Genomic DNA, 15895 nt, shown 5'->3' on the forward strand with positions numbered 1-15895 from the left:
GGCAAGAAAGCATGGGAATTTAGAGGTGTTCTACAAGAGTCTTCATGAGGAAATTCCCTCCTGCCCCGGAATCTACTAGGGCTAGGGTGATGAAGTCCTGGTTGCCCATAGAGAGCATCACTGGAAGAGTTAACGGGAGAGCTGGCCTCATCAGACAGCAAGCTATTAGGTAACCTGCCTTGCGGTAGTAAAGATAGAGCCAGGCCTGGCGGCGGTGGAGGCACTCCTCTGGGGTCAGACGACCACGTACAAGTTGCATCGTTTCCTCCAAAGGAGTTCCAGAAGAAGGAGAAGACTCCAGTGGGGAGGAGAGATGCTGGGGCCGACTGGCGGTGGCCATGCATCTCCTAGATGCTTATAACTCTCCGGCTTTGCACCTGGAGCCAACAGTCAATCCATCTCACCAACTCAATGAGAGATTCCAGCAAGTTGGGAAGGTCACAAGCTGCCAGTTCATCCTTAATGCGAGAAGACAGTTCGTCCAGGAAGATGGATCGGAGGCAGCCAGAATTTGATGGTGTAATCAGAAAGGGGGCGAATGCCCTGACGGATGTGGAGGAGATCCAAGCCAAAGGCTCCCTGGTGACCTGAGTCATCAATTACGGTCTTAAAAGCCACCAGAAAATGTTGGCGATCCTGAGAAATGGAGTCAGAGTACTCCTATAAGGGAAAAGCCCAAGCTAGGGCCTTGCCATCCAGAAGCGAGAGAATATAGATAATCTTCATGGAGCCATCCGGGAACAGCGCGGATTGGAGACAAAAATGCATATTGCCTGGTTGATGAACCCCCAGCATAGTTGAGACTCCCCGGCATAGCAGGGAGAGGCTGGTAGCAGAATGACAGGGTGTGGGAATGCCACAGGAGTGGCAGTTGCCAGTGTAAGAGTCATTGGTGTTCCCATGGAGATTGAAGAGTCCAGGCAGGCACTGAGATGCTCTATGAAGGCTACTAGAACTCCGAGAAAGCTTTGCTGCTTCTGGATCTTCTGAGCCAGGCCCAGAATGGCTTGAAAAGCAGAGATCTCTGTTCAGTCCATGGCCTTGGCAATCTGCGGGGAGGAGCCCCACATGTCCCCACCATAGGCAGGCAGAGATGGCGGAAGCAGAGGCCCAACTGGAGCTTTGCCAATACCAGCCCATTTTCCCCTTAGGTTCAGCCCTCAGGTGCCAGGGACAGCTGGTCTTAGGCGGGGGCCGCTGCGGTGAATGAAGTCCAGGCAGGCAGAAAGTGCTGCAGACCAGCACTCTCAAGAAGCATCAAAAGGACAAACCAGGGTTAAGTTGCGATCAGAGCAAGTGGATCACAGCAACATTGGGGTGCAGGCAGTGGTCGAAGGCAGGTGGCAGAAACATTGTCAGTGTCCAAGAAGTGGCTGTGGCAGGTAGAGTTCATGCAGTGTAGGGGTTCAGACCAGGGTCAAAGCCAGGAGATCAATCCACAAAGGAAGGTGGGGAGGAAGAAGACAAGGACCACCAGGACATGAAGAGACATTGAGGACTGATGAGAAGGACTGACTACAGACGAGGAAAGACAGGAACAACTGGGCGATGGAACCACGGACAGAAGACACAGACTCAGGAATCACAGCAAGGCAGGAACCAGGAACCGAAGACAGGAACGCAGGCAATACACTACTCCCTAAGGAGCTGACTCATTGCCAAGGCGAGGAAGAACAGCCAAGATGGCATTTTATAAGCCTATGCCGGTGAACTCATCTTTGAGTACCTTAGGTATTTTCCCACCACGGGCCCTTTAAGAGGGATGGCGTCAGCGCGTGTGTGCCCCTAGGGAGAGCCTGGGATAGGAGCAGTGTTGGCAGCCAGGCCAGAGAAGGGACCTGCTGTGCAGATAGAGACACTTGGCCCGGCAGTGGGGAGAGAAGCGAGGAAGATTGGCTGAGCACGACAAAGCATTGCTTGCCCACTGAGGGGAGGTCCTCCTCTGGTGGCGGGGCTGGAGATGAGTATGGTGGTCTGCAGGATGGGCCCGCAGACCACCAATCATAACAGTATAAGTACATAAATAAATGCTATCCAAATAGTTACCAATCAAGTTGCATACCATTTGGTCCTAGTCTTTCAAGTTATATTATTTATATGGCAACAAGCAAAATGGCTTATAATCCAAAAAAAAAAAATATCAACATACATTCCTTTAATCAAATTCTAACTCTACGCTCATGTTTTCTGCCTTCAGTATGAATTACTAAGACCAGTAAGTTATTCTTATGATGATCACATATTGTGTAAACAATAGGGAAATGTCACCTTACATGCACCAATAGATGTTATATGTCGGAGGTACTATTGATAAAACTGCTATTGGTGCATTGAAGCTGTAGTAATTCTTGCTGCCAAAGCCAAGTACCCTAACTATGAAGAATAGAAAATTTAAGAGATTGTTAAGAAATCCATTTGAGGTCAGATCTTGCATGAACTGGTAATTCAGTAGAACCACATCTTTAAAAGAGTTGCACTCTTTGGAGACTAATAGATTAACTATAGTGTATGCTCCCTGCTATTCTCCTTATTGCAAGAGGTAAGAAATAGGGTTACCAAGGGAAATGATAGTAAGCCTGTGCAGGCTACTGTGTGAACAATCTCAGGGGCAGATTTTTAAAAACTACGCGAGCGCGTACTTTTGTTAGCGCACCAGGCGCGAACAAAAGTACGCTGGATTTTATAAGATACGCGCGTAGCCGCGCGTATCTTATAAAATCCGGGGTCGGCGCGCGCAAGGGGGTGCACATTTGTGCAACCTGCGCGCGCCGAGCCCAGCGCGAGCTGCATGTTCCCTCCGAGGCCGCTCCGATTTCGGAGCGGCCTCGGAGGGAACTTTTCTTAGCCCTCCCCCCACCTTCCCCTCCCTTCCCCTACCTAACCCACCCCCCCGGCCCTATCTAAACCTCCCCCCTTAACTTTGCGCGCGTCGCCGGCAGCCTGCTCCGTCCTCCGGTCCCGGGGCGTGGTCCGGAGGCCTCGACTGCGCCTCCGGGCCGGCGCCACGCCCCCGGGCCCACCCCCGAAACGCCGGGGCACGCCCCCTCCCGCCCCTTTTCGAAAGCCCCGGGACTTACGCGCATCCCGGGGCTTTACGCACGCCGGCGGCCTATGCATAATAGACGCGCCGGCGCGCGTAAATCCAGAAGGATTTACGCGCGCGGCCCTTTTAAAATCCGCCCCTCAGTGTAGTACATATTGATTTTAGAGTATAAACATTTCATTCATACCTTTGTGTAGTCACCAGCTAGGTATCCCTGTTCAAGCCCACTGTACATTGTAAGAGGAATGAGGAGGCACTGGCGTATGTCTTGAAGCTGCCAAAAGGTTGCAAGGAAAGTTGTCCAGAAGGATAGTTTTTCTTCCTTGTTTGTCTTCCCTTCTTTTTGGTCAATCTGATCCAGAAAAATGCCAATTAGCAGTACAGCCAGTATACCACAGCCTGCAAAAGAAATATTATATCATCAGTCAGAAATATTCAATGAAATAACAATCAACACTTAAAAGAAACCAAAGTCACTCCACCAGAAAATCGCTATTTCAAAATTATTATTATCATTATTAATTTATTTATATACCATCAATCTGAAATACATTCTTGGCAGTTTACAATAAAATCAAATTTACAAAATGCATAAAAAGAAATCTATTTTATACATAAGAGCTAAATAAAATCACATACTCAAGAAAGAAGGAGAAAAAAAATACTAGATCAATTTTCCAATAACATTCAATCTGCTTTAAAGAGCTATCTTTTATTTGTGACCGAAAATGCAATTCCAAGTAACCAAGGGCCGAATTTTCAAAAGGTTACGCGCGCCGGGCCTGTTTTAAAAAGGCCCAGTGGTGCGCGTAAAGCCCCAGGACGTGCGTAAGTCCCGGGGCTTGCAAAAAGTGGTGGGGAGGGAGCAGGGCAGGGGCGGTTGGGGGCGGGATTAGCTGCTCCTGGCATAGTGGCCATTTGCTGTTTTGTCAGAGATTGCGTGCCGGCAATCGGCCAGCACACGCAACTTGCGCCTACCCAGAGGCAGGTGGAAAAGGTACAACAAAAGTTTTGGGGGGGTTGAGTAGGGCTGGGGGGGAAAGGTTAGGGGAAGGGGTAGGAAGGTCAGGTTAGGGGGAAGGGAACGGGGGAAGGCTGTGTGGCTCTGCGCGTGCAAGGTGCACAATTGTGCACACCCTTGTGCACGCTGATCCCTGATTTTATAACTTGCGCGTGCCTGCGTGCGCAAGTTATAAAATCAGGTGTACATGTGCACGTGCCGGGTAGCGCACGCACATGTACGCCCACACGCAACCTTTTAAAATCTACCCCCAAGCGTTTAAGCCTTTTTTGAAAAGCTTAGTATTTGGTTCCATTCTCAAATCTACTGGCATGTTGTTCCAAAGCTTAGGTCCAGCCATTGAAATAGATCTGGCCCTGACTTTACTCAAGTGTGTACCCAAAATGGAAGACCTTTATTGGCCGATCTTAAAGTCCTATTAGGTGTATATAAATGTAATGACATATTCAGCCATTCTACATTCTTATTATATAATGAATTGTGTATAATTGTCAATATTTTATATTGAGCTCTGTATTTAATAGGGAGCCAATATAAAAAATGGGAGGATTGGAGTAATGAGTTCAAATTTAGTGTTGCCCATCAATATTCTTGCTGTCACATTCTGTAAAATTTGTAACGGTTGGATTGTTGTATGTGCTAAATCAAGTAAAAGTGTTACTGTAATCAAGTTCACTAAAAATCAACATTTGTAATACTGTCCTAAAATCATTATGGGTATGGGGTAGAAGTGGTTTTAATCGCTTTAATATATTTAATTTATAATAGCCATTCTTTATTTTTAATAGAGCTTACTGTCTATTATGCCTAAATCGTGCCCATATTCAGATAATTCTATTTTTGTCTGTTCATATAAATGTGCAATTGGGGCCGGGGATAAGGATGAGATTTTTCATATTTAAAAGAATAATTTCAGTTTTTTCTAGATGCAAGACTAAGTTCATCTGTCTAAGTAATTGTATTATGGTTGAAAAGTAAATTTCTAATAATTTTAAAGAGTGTTCAATGGATATATGCCAATGGCATATATAAAATATTTAATGCCCATTCCTGATAAAAGACAACAAAGTGGCCACACATATATATATATTAAATAGCATAGCAGATAATACTGACCCTTGCAGAAGTCCTGTTTCTAGTTGAAAAGTATCTGACAAACATCCTTCAATTCTTACTACATTCCCTCCCATACCTAGTTCTTTTAATCTTACAATCATGATGTTATGATCTATGGTATCGAAGGCAGCTGATAGATCTAATAATACTAACAAATAAGCACATCCTGAGTCAAATCCTCGTAATACAGTATCCTGCAAGGCAAGTAGCAGTGTTTCTGTGCTGTAGTTTTTCTTAAAGCCATGTTGTGATGGAAATAACAAGTTATGTGAATCTGTTATCTGATAATTGTAAAAGCACTATTTTTTTTCTATGATTTTAGCTAGAACTGGTAGATTTGATATGGGTCTATAATTATTTAGGTCATTTGTATCTTTTTTGTTGAGTTTTAGTACTGGTCTAACATCTGCACATTTTAAAATATTTGGGATGAGGCTTTCTTTTAAAGATAAGTTTGTCATTGTAGTTATATATGGTGCAATTATATCATCTATTGATTTTAAAATTTTTGTTGTGAGTAAGTCTATGGGGGTGTGTGGATGGTTAGTTAGTTTAGTTAATTTAGTTAGTACTAATTTCAATTTCAGTATGGATGTAAGATTAAAGTAAATCCATTTGTGATCATCCATTGGTCGTAAAGAAATATTATGGGTAGGATAACTACCAAAATCATTACATCATTTTTGAACGTTTGTGATAAAGAAATTAGCAAGTTTATAACATATTTCAACCGATGGCACTGATATATCTGTTTTTGATGTTATCTCATTTGTTAATGTCTGCACCATCGAGAATAGTGCTTTGGAATTATATTTGATATCATGAATTTTGGATGCGTAATAATCTTTTTTTTTGTTTGTTTGTTTTATTTATTAAAGTTTGATATTTAGAGGCTAGAACTCCATAAGAAAATGTGTTTCATTACATGTTTTGTTTTGTTTTTTGAAAAGAGCCAAAAACTCCCGTCAGAGAGTCAAAGGGAAAAAACGAAGGGAGACTATTAACTTGTATTCAATTGCTCACTTGTATCTAAATTGATATTTAATTTTCAATTTTTTAACTTTAATTTTTGATTTTTATATTTATTTTTGATTAGTTTTTTAATTATTGAAGATGACAAATTTATGATGTGGAAGTGAACTGCATCAGCAAGCCAGACGGCGTCTCTCCAAGGGAACTGGCGAGCGCCCGGTCTTCTCAATCACTTGCAGTCACTTATAATGTATGAATTATCGAGCGATGTATTTCAGTGTAGAACAATTGACAGTTAAAGTTCTTAAAGATAATCCGATGCAGACACTTCTTGTGAAGTGTACAATATGTAAGCCTTAAAATACGGCTCGTTTTTAATAAACTGATGCAGACACTTCTTGTGCAGTAGACGGTATAGATGCATTAAAAGCGGCCCACACTTCTTATGCAGTAGACGGTATATATGCCTTAAAAGCGGCTCAACTGCGGCCGAAGTTTCGCTGTTGCCAGCTTCATCAGGAGCCAAACTTAACACATTGAGCGTATAAGAAGTTCTCAAACAGTTCCGTCTTTAACAACGTTGAGCGTATAAGAAATTCTCAAACAGAGGAAAATACAGTTGATGCTGTTAAATTCTGTACTCCGTCTTCACATCAAATCTTTCAACAATGGGACCCACAGGTCTCCCGCATAAATTCTTCTTTTTTCAATTCTAATATTGAACATAGAAAAAATGAACCAAATCATTATATCATGGAGAGCATCTCCTGTACTTATCGTTCAGTGGAGCAACCGGTAGTATCCTTACTCGGGACCCGCAGGTCTCTCCATGAATTCAAGATGGACAGAAAACAATCAATGATTTCAGCACCATTTTTAACAGACCAACCAAACTCTTGCGCAGCCAATAGAAATTCAATGATGTCATTACGTGCTGAATCAAAAATCAGTCAAAGAAACACCTGTAGATCTGAATTAGCATTCAGTCCCTTGGGTTGTAAAGTGTCTAAACGATGTATCCAGCGCTGTTCGGACTGGAGGAGGCGGCGATTATAGTCACCTCCCCGCCATGACGGGCTGATTGATTCTAAGACACAAGCCTGTAATTGATCAAATGTATGGGTGAACTCTAAGCAGTGACTGACTAATGGAGCAGTAACTCGAACATGTGCCAAACAAGAGCGGTGTTTGGCACATGTTTACGTGTTTTGCCCACGTAAACTTTCCCACAAGGGCATTGAATCATGTATATTACGCCTGAGGAGAGGCAAGTAGTGGTAGATCATAAAAACATTAACGTAAAGTTAATGGAGGCAAAATGTACCGAAGTAACATTCATCATGATCTGACATACTGAGCATTGACCACATGCTTGGTGGGATCCCTGTCCACTTGATATTGCTCGTGGTAAAGAATCTGTGAAAACTAGCTGATCCTTCAAGTTGGCTCCGCGGGTATAAGTGCACAGGGGCATCTGGGAAAACTCTTCATGACAACGTAGTATGTGCCAATTCTCTAAAATGATAGATTTCACTGTAGAGGCCATGGGTGAAAATGGAATCACACAAGTTAGTGTGTCCGATTCTTCTGTAGTGTCCGGTCGAGGTAGAAAGAGCCAATCACGGTGCGTATATTTGGCATGGGTATAGGCTCTTTTAATAGACCGAGCCGGGTAGCCCTGATTCAGAAAACATTGTGATAACATTTGCGATTGAAGTTTAAAGTCTTCCATGGTTGTACATAGGCGTCGAACTCTGAAGAATTGACTGGTGGGTAAATTTTCTTTAAGGTGTCTCGGATGAGCACTAGTGAAGTGTAACAGAGTATTACTGCTCACGGGTTTCCTATGTAGTTTTGTAATGAAACCATTGGAGATCTTCGTTACAAGAATATCTAGAAACACAATCTGTTGCTCCTGGAAATTTGCAGTGAATTTTAAATGAACATTTAACGAATTGAGCCAATTAAAAAAAGCGTCAAAATCAGTCTTAGTTCCTTGCCATAGGATGAACACATCATCTATATATCGATGCCAGGATTATGAACTGTAAAAACGGATTATTATTGTTTATCTCAAAATGGCCCATGTAAAGATTGGTGAGATCTGGCGCCATGGTTGCCCCCATGGCGGTACCACGTATTTGCTGAAAAAACAGTTTCTCAAAAGCGAAATAATTTTTCTGTAATGCCATTTGTAAGAAGGACAACAGAAAGTCTGAGGGTATTCGATGCGGACGAGGACATAGTTCAAAATATTCAAAAACAATATCTATGGCTTCTATCTGGGGTATGCTCGTGTAAAGAGATTCCACGTCTAGAGTTACCAGAAAAATATTTGTGGTATCACATTGAATGTGTTCTAGTAAAGCTATCATTTGTTGGGAATCTTTGACGTAGGATGGTAATTGAGGGACGAATGGAGCTGGAAAAAAGTCCACAAATTGGGAAAGTGGCTCAAGTGCAGAGTCTCTTCCTGAAACAATTGGTCTGCCTGGTGGGTTGATCAAATTTTTATGGATTTTAGGTAGAATGTAGAATAAAGGTACTTTAGGAAATGAACGCTTTAGGAAAGCAGCTTCTTTGTTGGTCAAAAAACCAGCTTGAGTTCCAATGGTGACAATAGTATCAATTTCCTTCATAATCTCTTCTGTGGGATCTTGAGTTAAAGGTAGGTAAAATCGGGAATCTTGTAACTGACATTCAATTTCTTGAACGTATTGAGAACGATCCATAACCACAATTTTTCCACCCTTATCTGCGGGCTTAATGATTAGATCTCCATTATTGCGTAATTCTTGAATGGCACTGTATTCATCTTTGGTCAAGTTAGAATAATTAAGATGAGTGGTGAATTTATTGCGTATCTGACGTAATATTACCTGATGAAAAGTGTGAATAACAGGATCTGGTATACCCGGAGGACACCATGTAGATCTATTCTTGAGGATAGAAATATCCATATTTGTGGAATCCTTGAAGAATTGTTTTAAATATAGTTTACAAATGAATTTAAATATTGCTACCTCTAAATCAAATAAGTTGGCTTTCGGAGACGGTATGAAAGAAAGACCTTTTTCAAGGACTTGAATTTGTGAAACTGTAAGTGTGAAACGTGAAAGATTAAGAATCAGAGATCCCTGTTGTTGTGTGAGCGAGTCTGTCGTGTATTGTATTGGCGATCGGACCATGATTTGTTGCCCTCTCTGGTCCTGTACTGACGCCGACCCCCCCGGCCTCGGGCTTCTAAAAAACGATTCTCTCCTGATGTCGGTAGTGTTGATGAAGAAGCACCCGATTTTTTAGTTAGTTCATCTCCTGATGAGTCATCGCTATTTGTATCAAAGGTAACTTTTCGATTGTATGTTTTAACTTTATCTTCACACATCCATGGATATACGTAACCGGTCGTATAATCTTTCTCGTCCCGGTTAAATGTGTCCAGTTTCAGCTGTTTTAAATCAATCCAGAATTTTTCAATGGATTCTTTTAATTTCTCCATCTGATCTTGGAATGCATTGATGTCAGTAGCACTTGTAGAGATCTCAGTTTTTAAAGCACTAATTTCTTCTTGAAGATCAATATCTTTGTGTTGTGCTGTTCTAATAATTAAAATCATGAGATCTAAACTGCATTTATTTAAGATCGCATTCCAATTGATCAGGAATTCAGGATCTTCTTTATATAAATGTGGTTCCTTAATTACACGGAGGCCTCGAGGGATGCGTTGACAACGACAATATTCGCGAAGAGTATCTGCATGTAGAGTGGATCTGACAGAACGCTGCATAATTTTCTGTAAAGAGCCCCATTGATCACTGCTAGATGGTTGAACATCGGTATTGAAAATTGAAGGTCAAGCAAGTAGCTCTTGGAGGTCTGCTGGTGTGAAGCTGAGTGTCTTAAGTGGTTCTGTACCAGCCATTGCTCAATGTAATTAACAAGATTTTTTGAAAAGAGCAAAAACTCCCGTCAGAGAGTCAAACAAAGGGAAAAAATGAAGGGAGACTATTAATTTGTATTCAATTGCTCACTTGTATCTAAATTAATATTTAATTTTCAATTTTTTAACTTTAATTTTTGGTTTTTATATTTATTTTTGATTTTTGATTAGTTTTTTAATTATTGAAGACGACAAATTTATGATGTGGAAGTGAACTGCATCAGCAAGCCAGATGGCGTCTCTCCAAGGGAACTGGCGAGCGCCCGGTCTTCTCAATCACTTGCAGTCACTTATAATGTATGAATTATCGAGCGATGTATTTCAGTGTAGAACAATTGACAGTTAAAGTTCTTAAAGATAATCCGATGCAGACACTTCTTGTGAAGTTAATAGTCTCCCTTCGTTTTTTCCCTTTGTTTTGTTTTTTGCCATATTCTCTCTTTATTTCTTAAATGCCTTTTTAGTTCTCTGATTTTGTTATAATACCATGGCTTACTTTTATCTTTGATTGTGACTTTTTTTTTCTCAGTAAGGGGACTTATCCATTATATTCTGGCTCATTTCAACCCATGACTGAATTGCGTTGTCCATGTTATCCAAAGATAACATGTGGATAACATTGTTTATTTTAATGGTTAGCTTTTCTGTGGTAATGTTTTTTTCTATATTGAATTGTTTTTTTAGTTTAATTGTGGTCAGCTGTGGTATTTTTAATGTTCAAAACTGTACTTATAAGACTGTGATCTGACCATAAAATAGGTGTAATTTTCATGTGATTTACCATAATTTTTTCATTATTTATGAAAATTAAATCTAAAGTGTGGCCACCTTTATGTGTCGGTCCTTTAATAATTTGGGTTCATCCCATCGCTGATATGGTGTTTAAAAAGGTTTTACAAGCACTGGATTTATTTTCTAATTCTATATGTATATTGAAATCTCTAGAATTATTTTTAGAGTATCTATTAAATACTTTAAAATTGTTTCAAGCAATGGTGAGCCATTGGATTCTATAAGTCTGGGTGGACAGTACACTAAACAGACAGTAAAGGAGTTGAAATCAAGCAAACATATCTCACATGATTAAGCAATGAAGTTTTCAGTAGGTGGTGTTAGTCCATCTTTTAATTTTATTACATAAATAAATCACTGTTTGCCATTTCCTTACACCTCTTTATCTCCTGATCTTCTTATGTGATTTATATTACAGCAATAAACTCATAACTGAAGGCATTAGAGAGCTAAGAAATATTCCTTAGCTTCTAAGTAAAATTACAGACTTTAAGACAACCTACAACCTCCTATCTTGCATATTTTGCCAAAATACTTTAAAAAAATAAATATGCAAAAATACTGAATAGAGAAAAAAGGACTACCTTGCTGCTTTTTAAAAATGTGTCCGGGAAAAAAGCACAAGAGGAAACTTGTCTTAAATGATACTACTAGCAAAGAACAGTAAACTGTTCAAGTCACCCAACCTGCAAGCATCAGCAAATGGTCCTTGTGGGCATACCAAAAGAACTAACATAATCAGACTAGATATTTTAGCAGTGAAAGATTTAGATGACTTTTAAATGAGTATGACTGTAATGGAAGCTTAAATCAGAGAACAGATATTCTAGTGTGATAATATGGTAGTTACTTAGGTAATCAGCCTGACAATCTTCTAAATATTTCTTAGTGAACCTCCCTCCCAAAGGAGATGAAGTTTAAAGAGTATGCTGCCATTTAAGTGAACTACAGCAGAGGAAACAAAGTGGACAATGTAGCTATGTAACATGAGCCGCCAGTCCAGGAAAACCCAGAATGAGATTGAAAAGGTTGCCAGGGTGCTTAAATGACCATTGAATAAATGAGGCAGAGACTCAGGTAGGGGATTTGCATGTCACAGCCCCCTGAACTACTGTTGGTAACTTACAGTGAAATATCACTTTAAATCAAAGGATAACAAAATCTTAAATTACAGAACTATGACTGGAAAAGTCCTATATTGGAGAATTCTGAATGAGAGAGAGATTTGTGAGAAAAATGCACTGAAAAGCAGTCCTAGGAAGCAAACAGATTCTCACCCTGACTAACAAGGGGAGTCAGACCCTTGGGTACTCAGTTCTCAGACAACAAAAAAGAATGATCAGGCAGAATTGCAGGTTGTGTATATTTTCTCTTTCCATGTCCTGCCTAGGTTTTGGCCTTTTGGCTGAGAGAAGGTTTCCCATCCAGGCTGGGTAACAGCAAATGACTGGCCATGAGCTTAGCAGAGCTAAAAATCACTGAAAGCTGAGGCTGCGGATGGTCTGAATCACTGAACATTAACCAAGCCAGAAAAACCCACCTACCAAGGGAGAAGAACCAAAGAGATGAAGCGGTCCCTCAGAAGGATTGGACCCCAGCGGCAGATTGAGAGATGACTCTGGGTCCCCTTGAGCAAGGGGACCCCAACGGCAGATCAAGTGGTCCCCCAGGAGGATGTGTACCTCAGCTGAGATTGTGTGGTCCCCCAGGAGGGTGTGTACTCCAGTCGCAGATCAAGTTGTCCCCCAGGAAAAAGGTGCCCCAGCAGCAAGTCAAGGTGCAGTTGGGTTCCCCAGGTGGGTGTAGATCCCAGTGACAGACCAAGAGGTGGATTCAGGTCCCTAGGAAGGCATGGACCCCAGTGTTAGCACACACCTTTAAGTGGAGCAGAAGCGGCATTGAGGAGATGGTAGCGGTTTAGATACAATGGACCCCCAGACCAATACTGCCCACCAGCCTAGTTGTATCTTTTTACATGGGTGAAATATGGGAAAAAAGGAGAGGAAAATAATAACACTTGATTAAGTGGGAACTCAAGAGGTCCCTTCTATTCTATATGGTGGGATACTGTGAGTGCCAACAACCCCAAATTGCCAAATATTAAATGTTCTTGCTACTTTGTGGAAATGTATCTAGTTATGTGACCTTAGACTATTAGCCACGAGTAGATAATTGTGCTGTTCAACATCCTATTAGCCTTGCACATAGTCATGTAGAAATGTATATACTTATATTGTCTAATAAACCTGTATATATTTGTACATACTGCCAGCCTTGTTCACAGCCCATTTATTTTCCTGGGATGAAGGGAGGGAAATCCCATCCACTAACACCTTCTTCCCCAGGTGAAGGCACCAGGCACCAAGAAAGTGAGGACTGATGGAGTCTATCCTAGGAGGGGTTTCCTCCAGGTTGGTCCTGGACCCAGGAATGCCCTGCAAGGTAAGCGGTCAAGGGGATGTTACATTAGTGACTGAATTGCTGAGGGAGTTTGTTCTGAAGCTTAATGTTGCTGAGTGAGTAAAGCATGTCCCAGTCTCCAAAATGACTCTTTCTTTTTGAATGTGGTCAGTATTAAGGAAGTTGGCATCAGAAGCTGATGCAATGGGAAAACTAGTTCTGAATCACTTATAGGCCTTTGGAGCTTGATTTCATGGGTCTTGCTCTACAGATCTGTCAACCCAGCCTCCAGAAGAGCATATGTCCAGAGCTTTGCATGGGTGATCTGGTTCCCTGAAAGCAAGGATTGGCACACTTCCACCTGGCTAGCCAAGTCTTCTTCTGCAAGGCCCAGGTTTGACCAAATCCTTCACTCAGTTTTACATTAGGAGTGTTATATTAGGTTGGGCACTGGAGACTGTCATCAGTTCTGATGCTTGGTAGTCCTTCACCCACAATTTTTTGCTGTCTTGAGTCACATTTTGTCATCAATGGCAACATATATATCTGAAGTGATAATCTTTCTGGCTGCCTTTTCCTTGGTGTCCCTTACTGCACGATATATCCCTCCCTCCCCCCCCCCAAAAAAAAAAACCATTTTTGGAGGCGGGGGAATATAAAATCATGCAGTGGCATGCAATACAAAGATAACGTTTGGACTGATTACATCTGGTGTTTTCTTGTCCGGTGGCAAACTGTTTTTCTTTTGATTCAGTGGGTCATGCATGATGCATTAGTTGGGCAACATAAAAGAATACATTTTAGTGAGATCCAGTGGTGGACAACAATTCTTAGCGCACTCTGATTGCTCTCCCTTGAGCAGATTTCAGTTCACAGTGGTCCTGAAGTGTACCTTTTCATCTGCAGCATTATGGCCTGAACTATATGTCCTTCTTTAAGATTGGTGCTGCTTCTAGTTTGACAGTTTTTGGTTTACCAGTCAGCACTATAACTGTATAAGTATATCACTAATACAGTAAAATACTTTAACTTTGTCTTCATCTTTCTCCCCCCCCCCCCCATCCCTCACCAGGTACTGGCTGGCAGTAATAGATAGCATGGATGATCAAGTACACATTTGTATTTTAGGCTGAAATATGAGACAATTCTGGCAATTTTGGGCTTGGAAATCATGAGTATGTGGGTGAGATGGATAAGTCAGGATTTGTAAGTGCTTTTGAATAGCTTATTCCTCTTATGGGTAATAGCATTGAGTGCACTTTAATCTATATAGTAGGGATGTGCATTCGTTAGTAACGCATTGGCAATCCGTAACGCATACGTCCCTATTCGTTGTATTCATGGGTTCGCAAAACGCAGCGCGATCCCCCACGAATACAACATATCATATTAGTTTCATTCTTTTGGCTCGCAGTGATTTCTTAGCTGCCGTTTGAAATAGGAGATAGCAAAAAACCAGCCCTTTCCTGTGAGACATGTGACCTCACAGCCCTGTCATATATTGGGTCAGACAGGTTGGCAAGGAGACCAGAATGCAATCTATCAGAGCTAAGAATTTTTTGTAATGCAGCCAATCGCCGCTCTCACTCAGTGCTCTGTGACGCTGTTCCTGATGACGCAGCACTATTTATACGTTAAGCACGCGGCGTGCCATGCACTTTCTTGACAGGGATGGTCTGGGGAGGTAGTCCGGGGAGGTGGCTGCACTCAGAGCTAGTCTGAGTTTCTGAAATCTGTATTCAGTTGCTAGCTACTTTGATAAAATTTTCCATTGAAAAACATATTTGTTCGATTTGGTTGCAGTGCTGCCGCCAGCCAGCTAATGTGGCCAATGCCATGCTTTTTTTGACCGCACTTTTTTTTTTAATTGATCTGAGATGGTCTCTCTGTGCCACTGAGAGAAGCTGCTAGGAGTGGCATTTTTCTGCTTATTTTACCCCTTGGGGTAGGTTGCAAGCAGGATTTCGGTGTTGTGGGTAGAGATATATTAAATTGCTAGCTACTTTGATAGAATTTTCCATTGAAAAATATTTCTTCCTTTTTGCTGCTGTGCCAAGCTCAAAGGAAAGGGAACTCTCCCCGGGGTAGATGGCCTGCCTATCTCTTAGTACCTGTTGACCCATATTGAACCTCTGTTCGCATGGCACCCTGCTCCACATCGCCATGCTTTGAAGGCTCGTGCTCCACTCTAGGGGCCAACCCATTCTGGGAAGCCCTTTCCTGCTCAAAGGAAAGGGAACTCTCCCCGGGGTAGATGGCCTGCCTATCGCTTAGTACCTGTTGATCCATGTTGAACCACTGTTCGCATGGCACCCTGCTCCACATCGCCACATTTTGAAGGCTCGTGCTCCACTCTAGGGGCCAACCCATTCCGGGGAGCCCTTTCCTGCTCAAACATAGAAACATAGAAATTATGGCAGAAGAAGACCAAACGGCCCATCCAATCTGCCCAGCAAGCTACGCACTTTATCCATTTTTTTTATTTCCCTTTTTCTCTCTCCCACCTGTTACTATTGGCTTCCAGTACCCTCCAGCCCTAATTCCCCTCCACCCCACCACCAATGTAGAGAGCAGCGCTGTATCTGCATCCAAGTGAACATCCAGCTCAATT

General features: G+C 41.9%; 1 protein-coding gene across 1 annotated transcript in view; it reads right to left on the reverse strand.

The window, feature by feature from the left end:
* Positions 1 to 15895, reverse strand: part of UNC93A (unc-93 homolog A) — a 226717-nt gene that overhangs the window by 104139 nt on the left and 106683 nt on the right. The window contains exon 5 of the mRNA XM_029596970.1: positions 3231 to 3442. Within this exon, the coding sequence (XP_029452830.1) occupies positions 3231 to 3442 (212 nt within the window). The remainder of the gene's footprint in view (positions 1 to 3230; positions 3443 to 15895) is intronic.

The sequence above is a fragment of the Rhinatrema bivittatum genome, chromosome 3 (genome assembly GCF_901001135.1).
Source record: "Rhinatrema bivittatum chromosome 3, aRhiBiv1.1, whole genome shotgun sequence".
Taxonomy (NCBI): Eukaryota; Metazoa; Chordata; class Amphibia; order Gymnophiona; family Rhinatrematidae; genus Rhinatrema; species Rhinatrema bivittatum.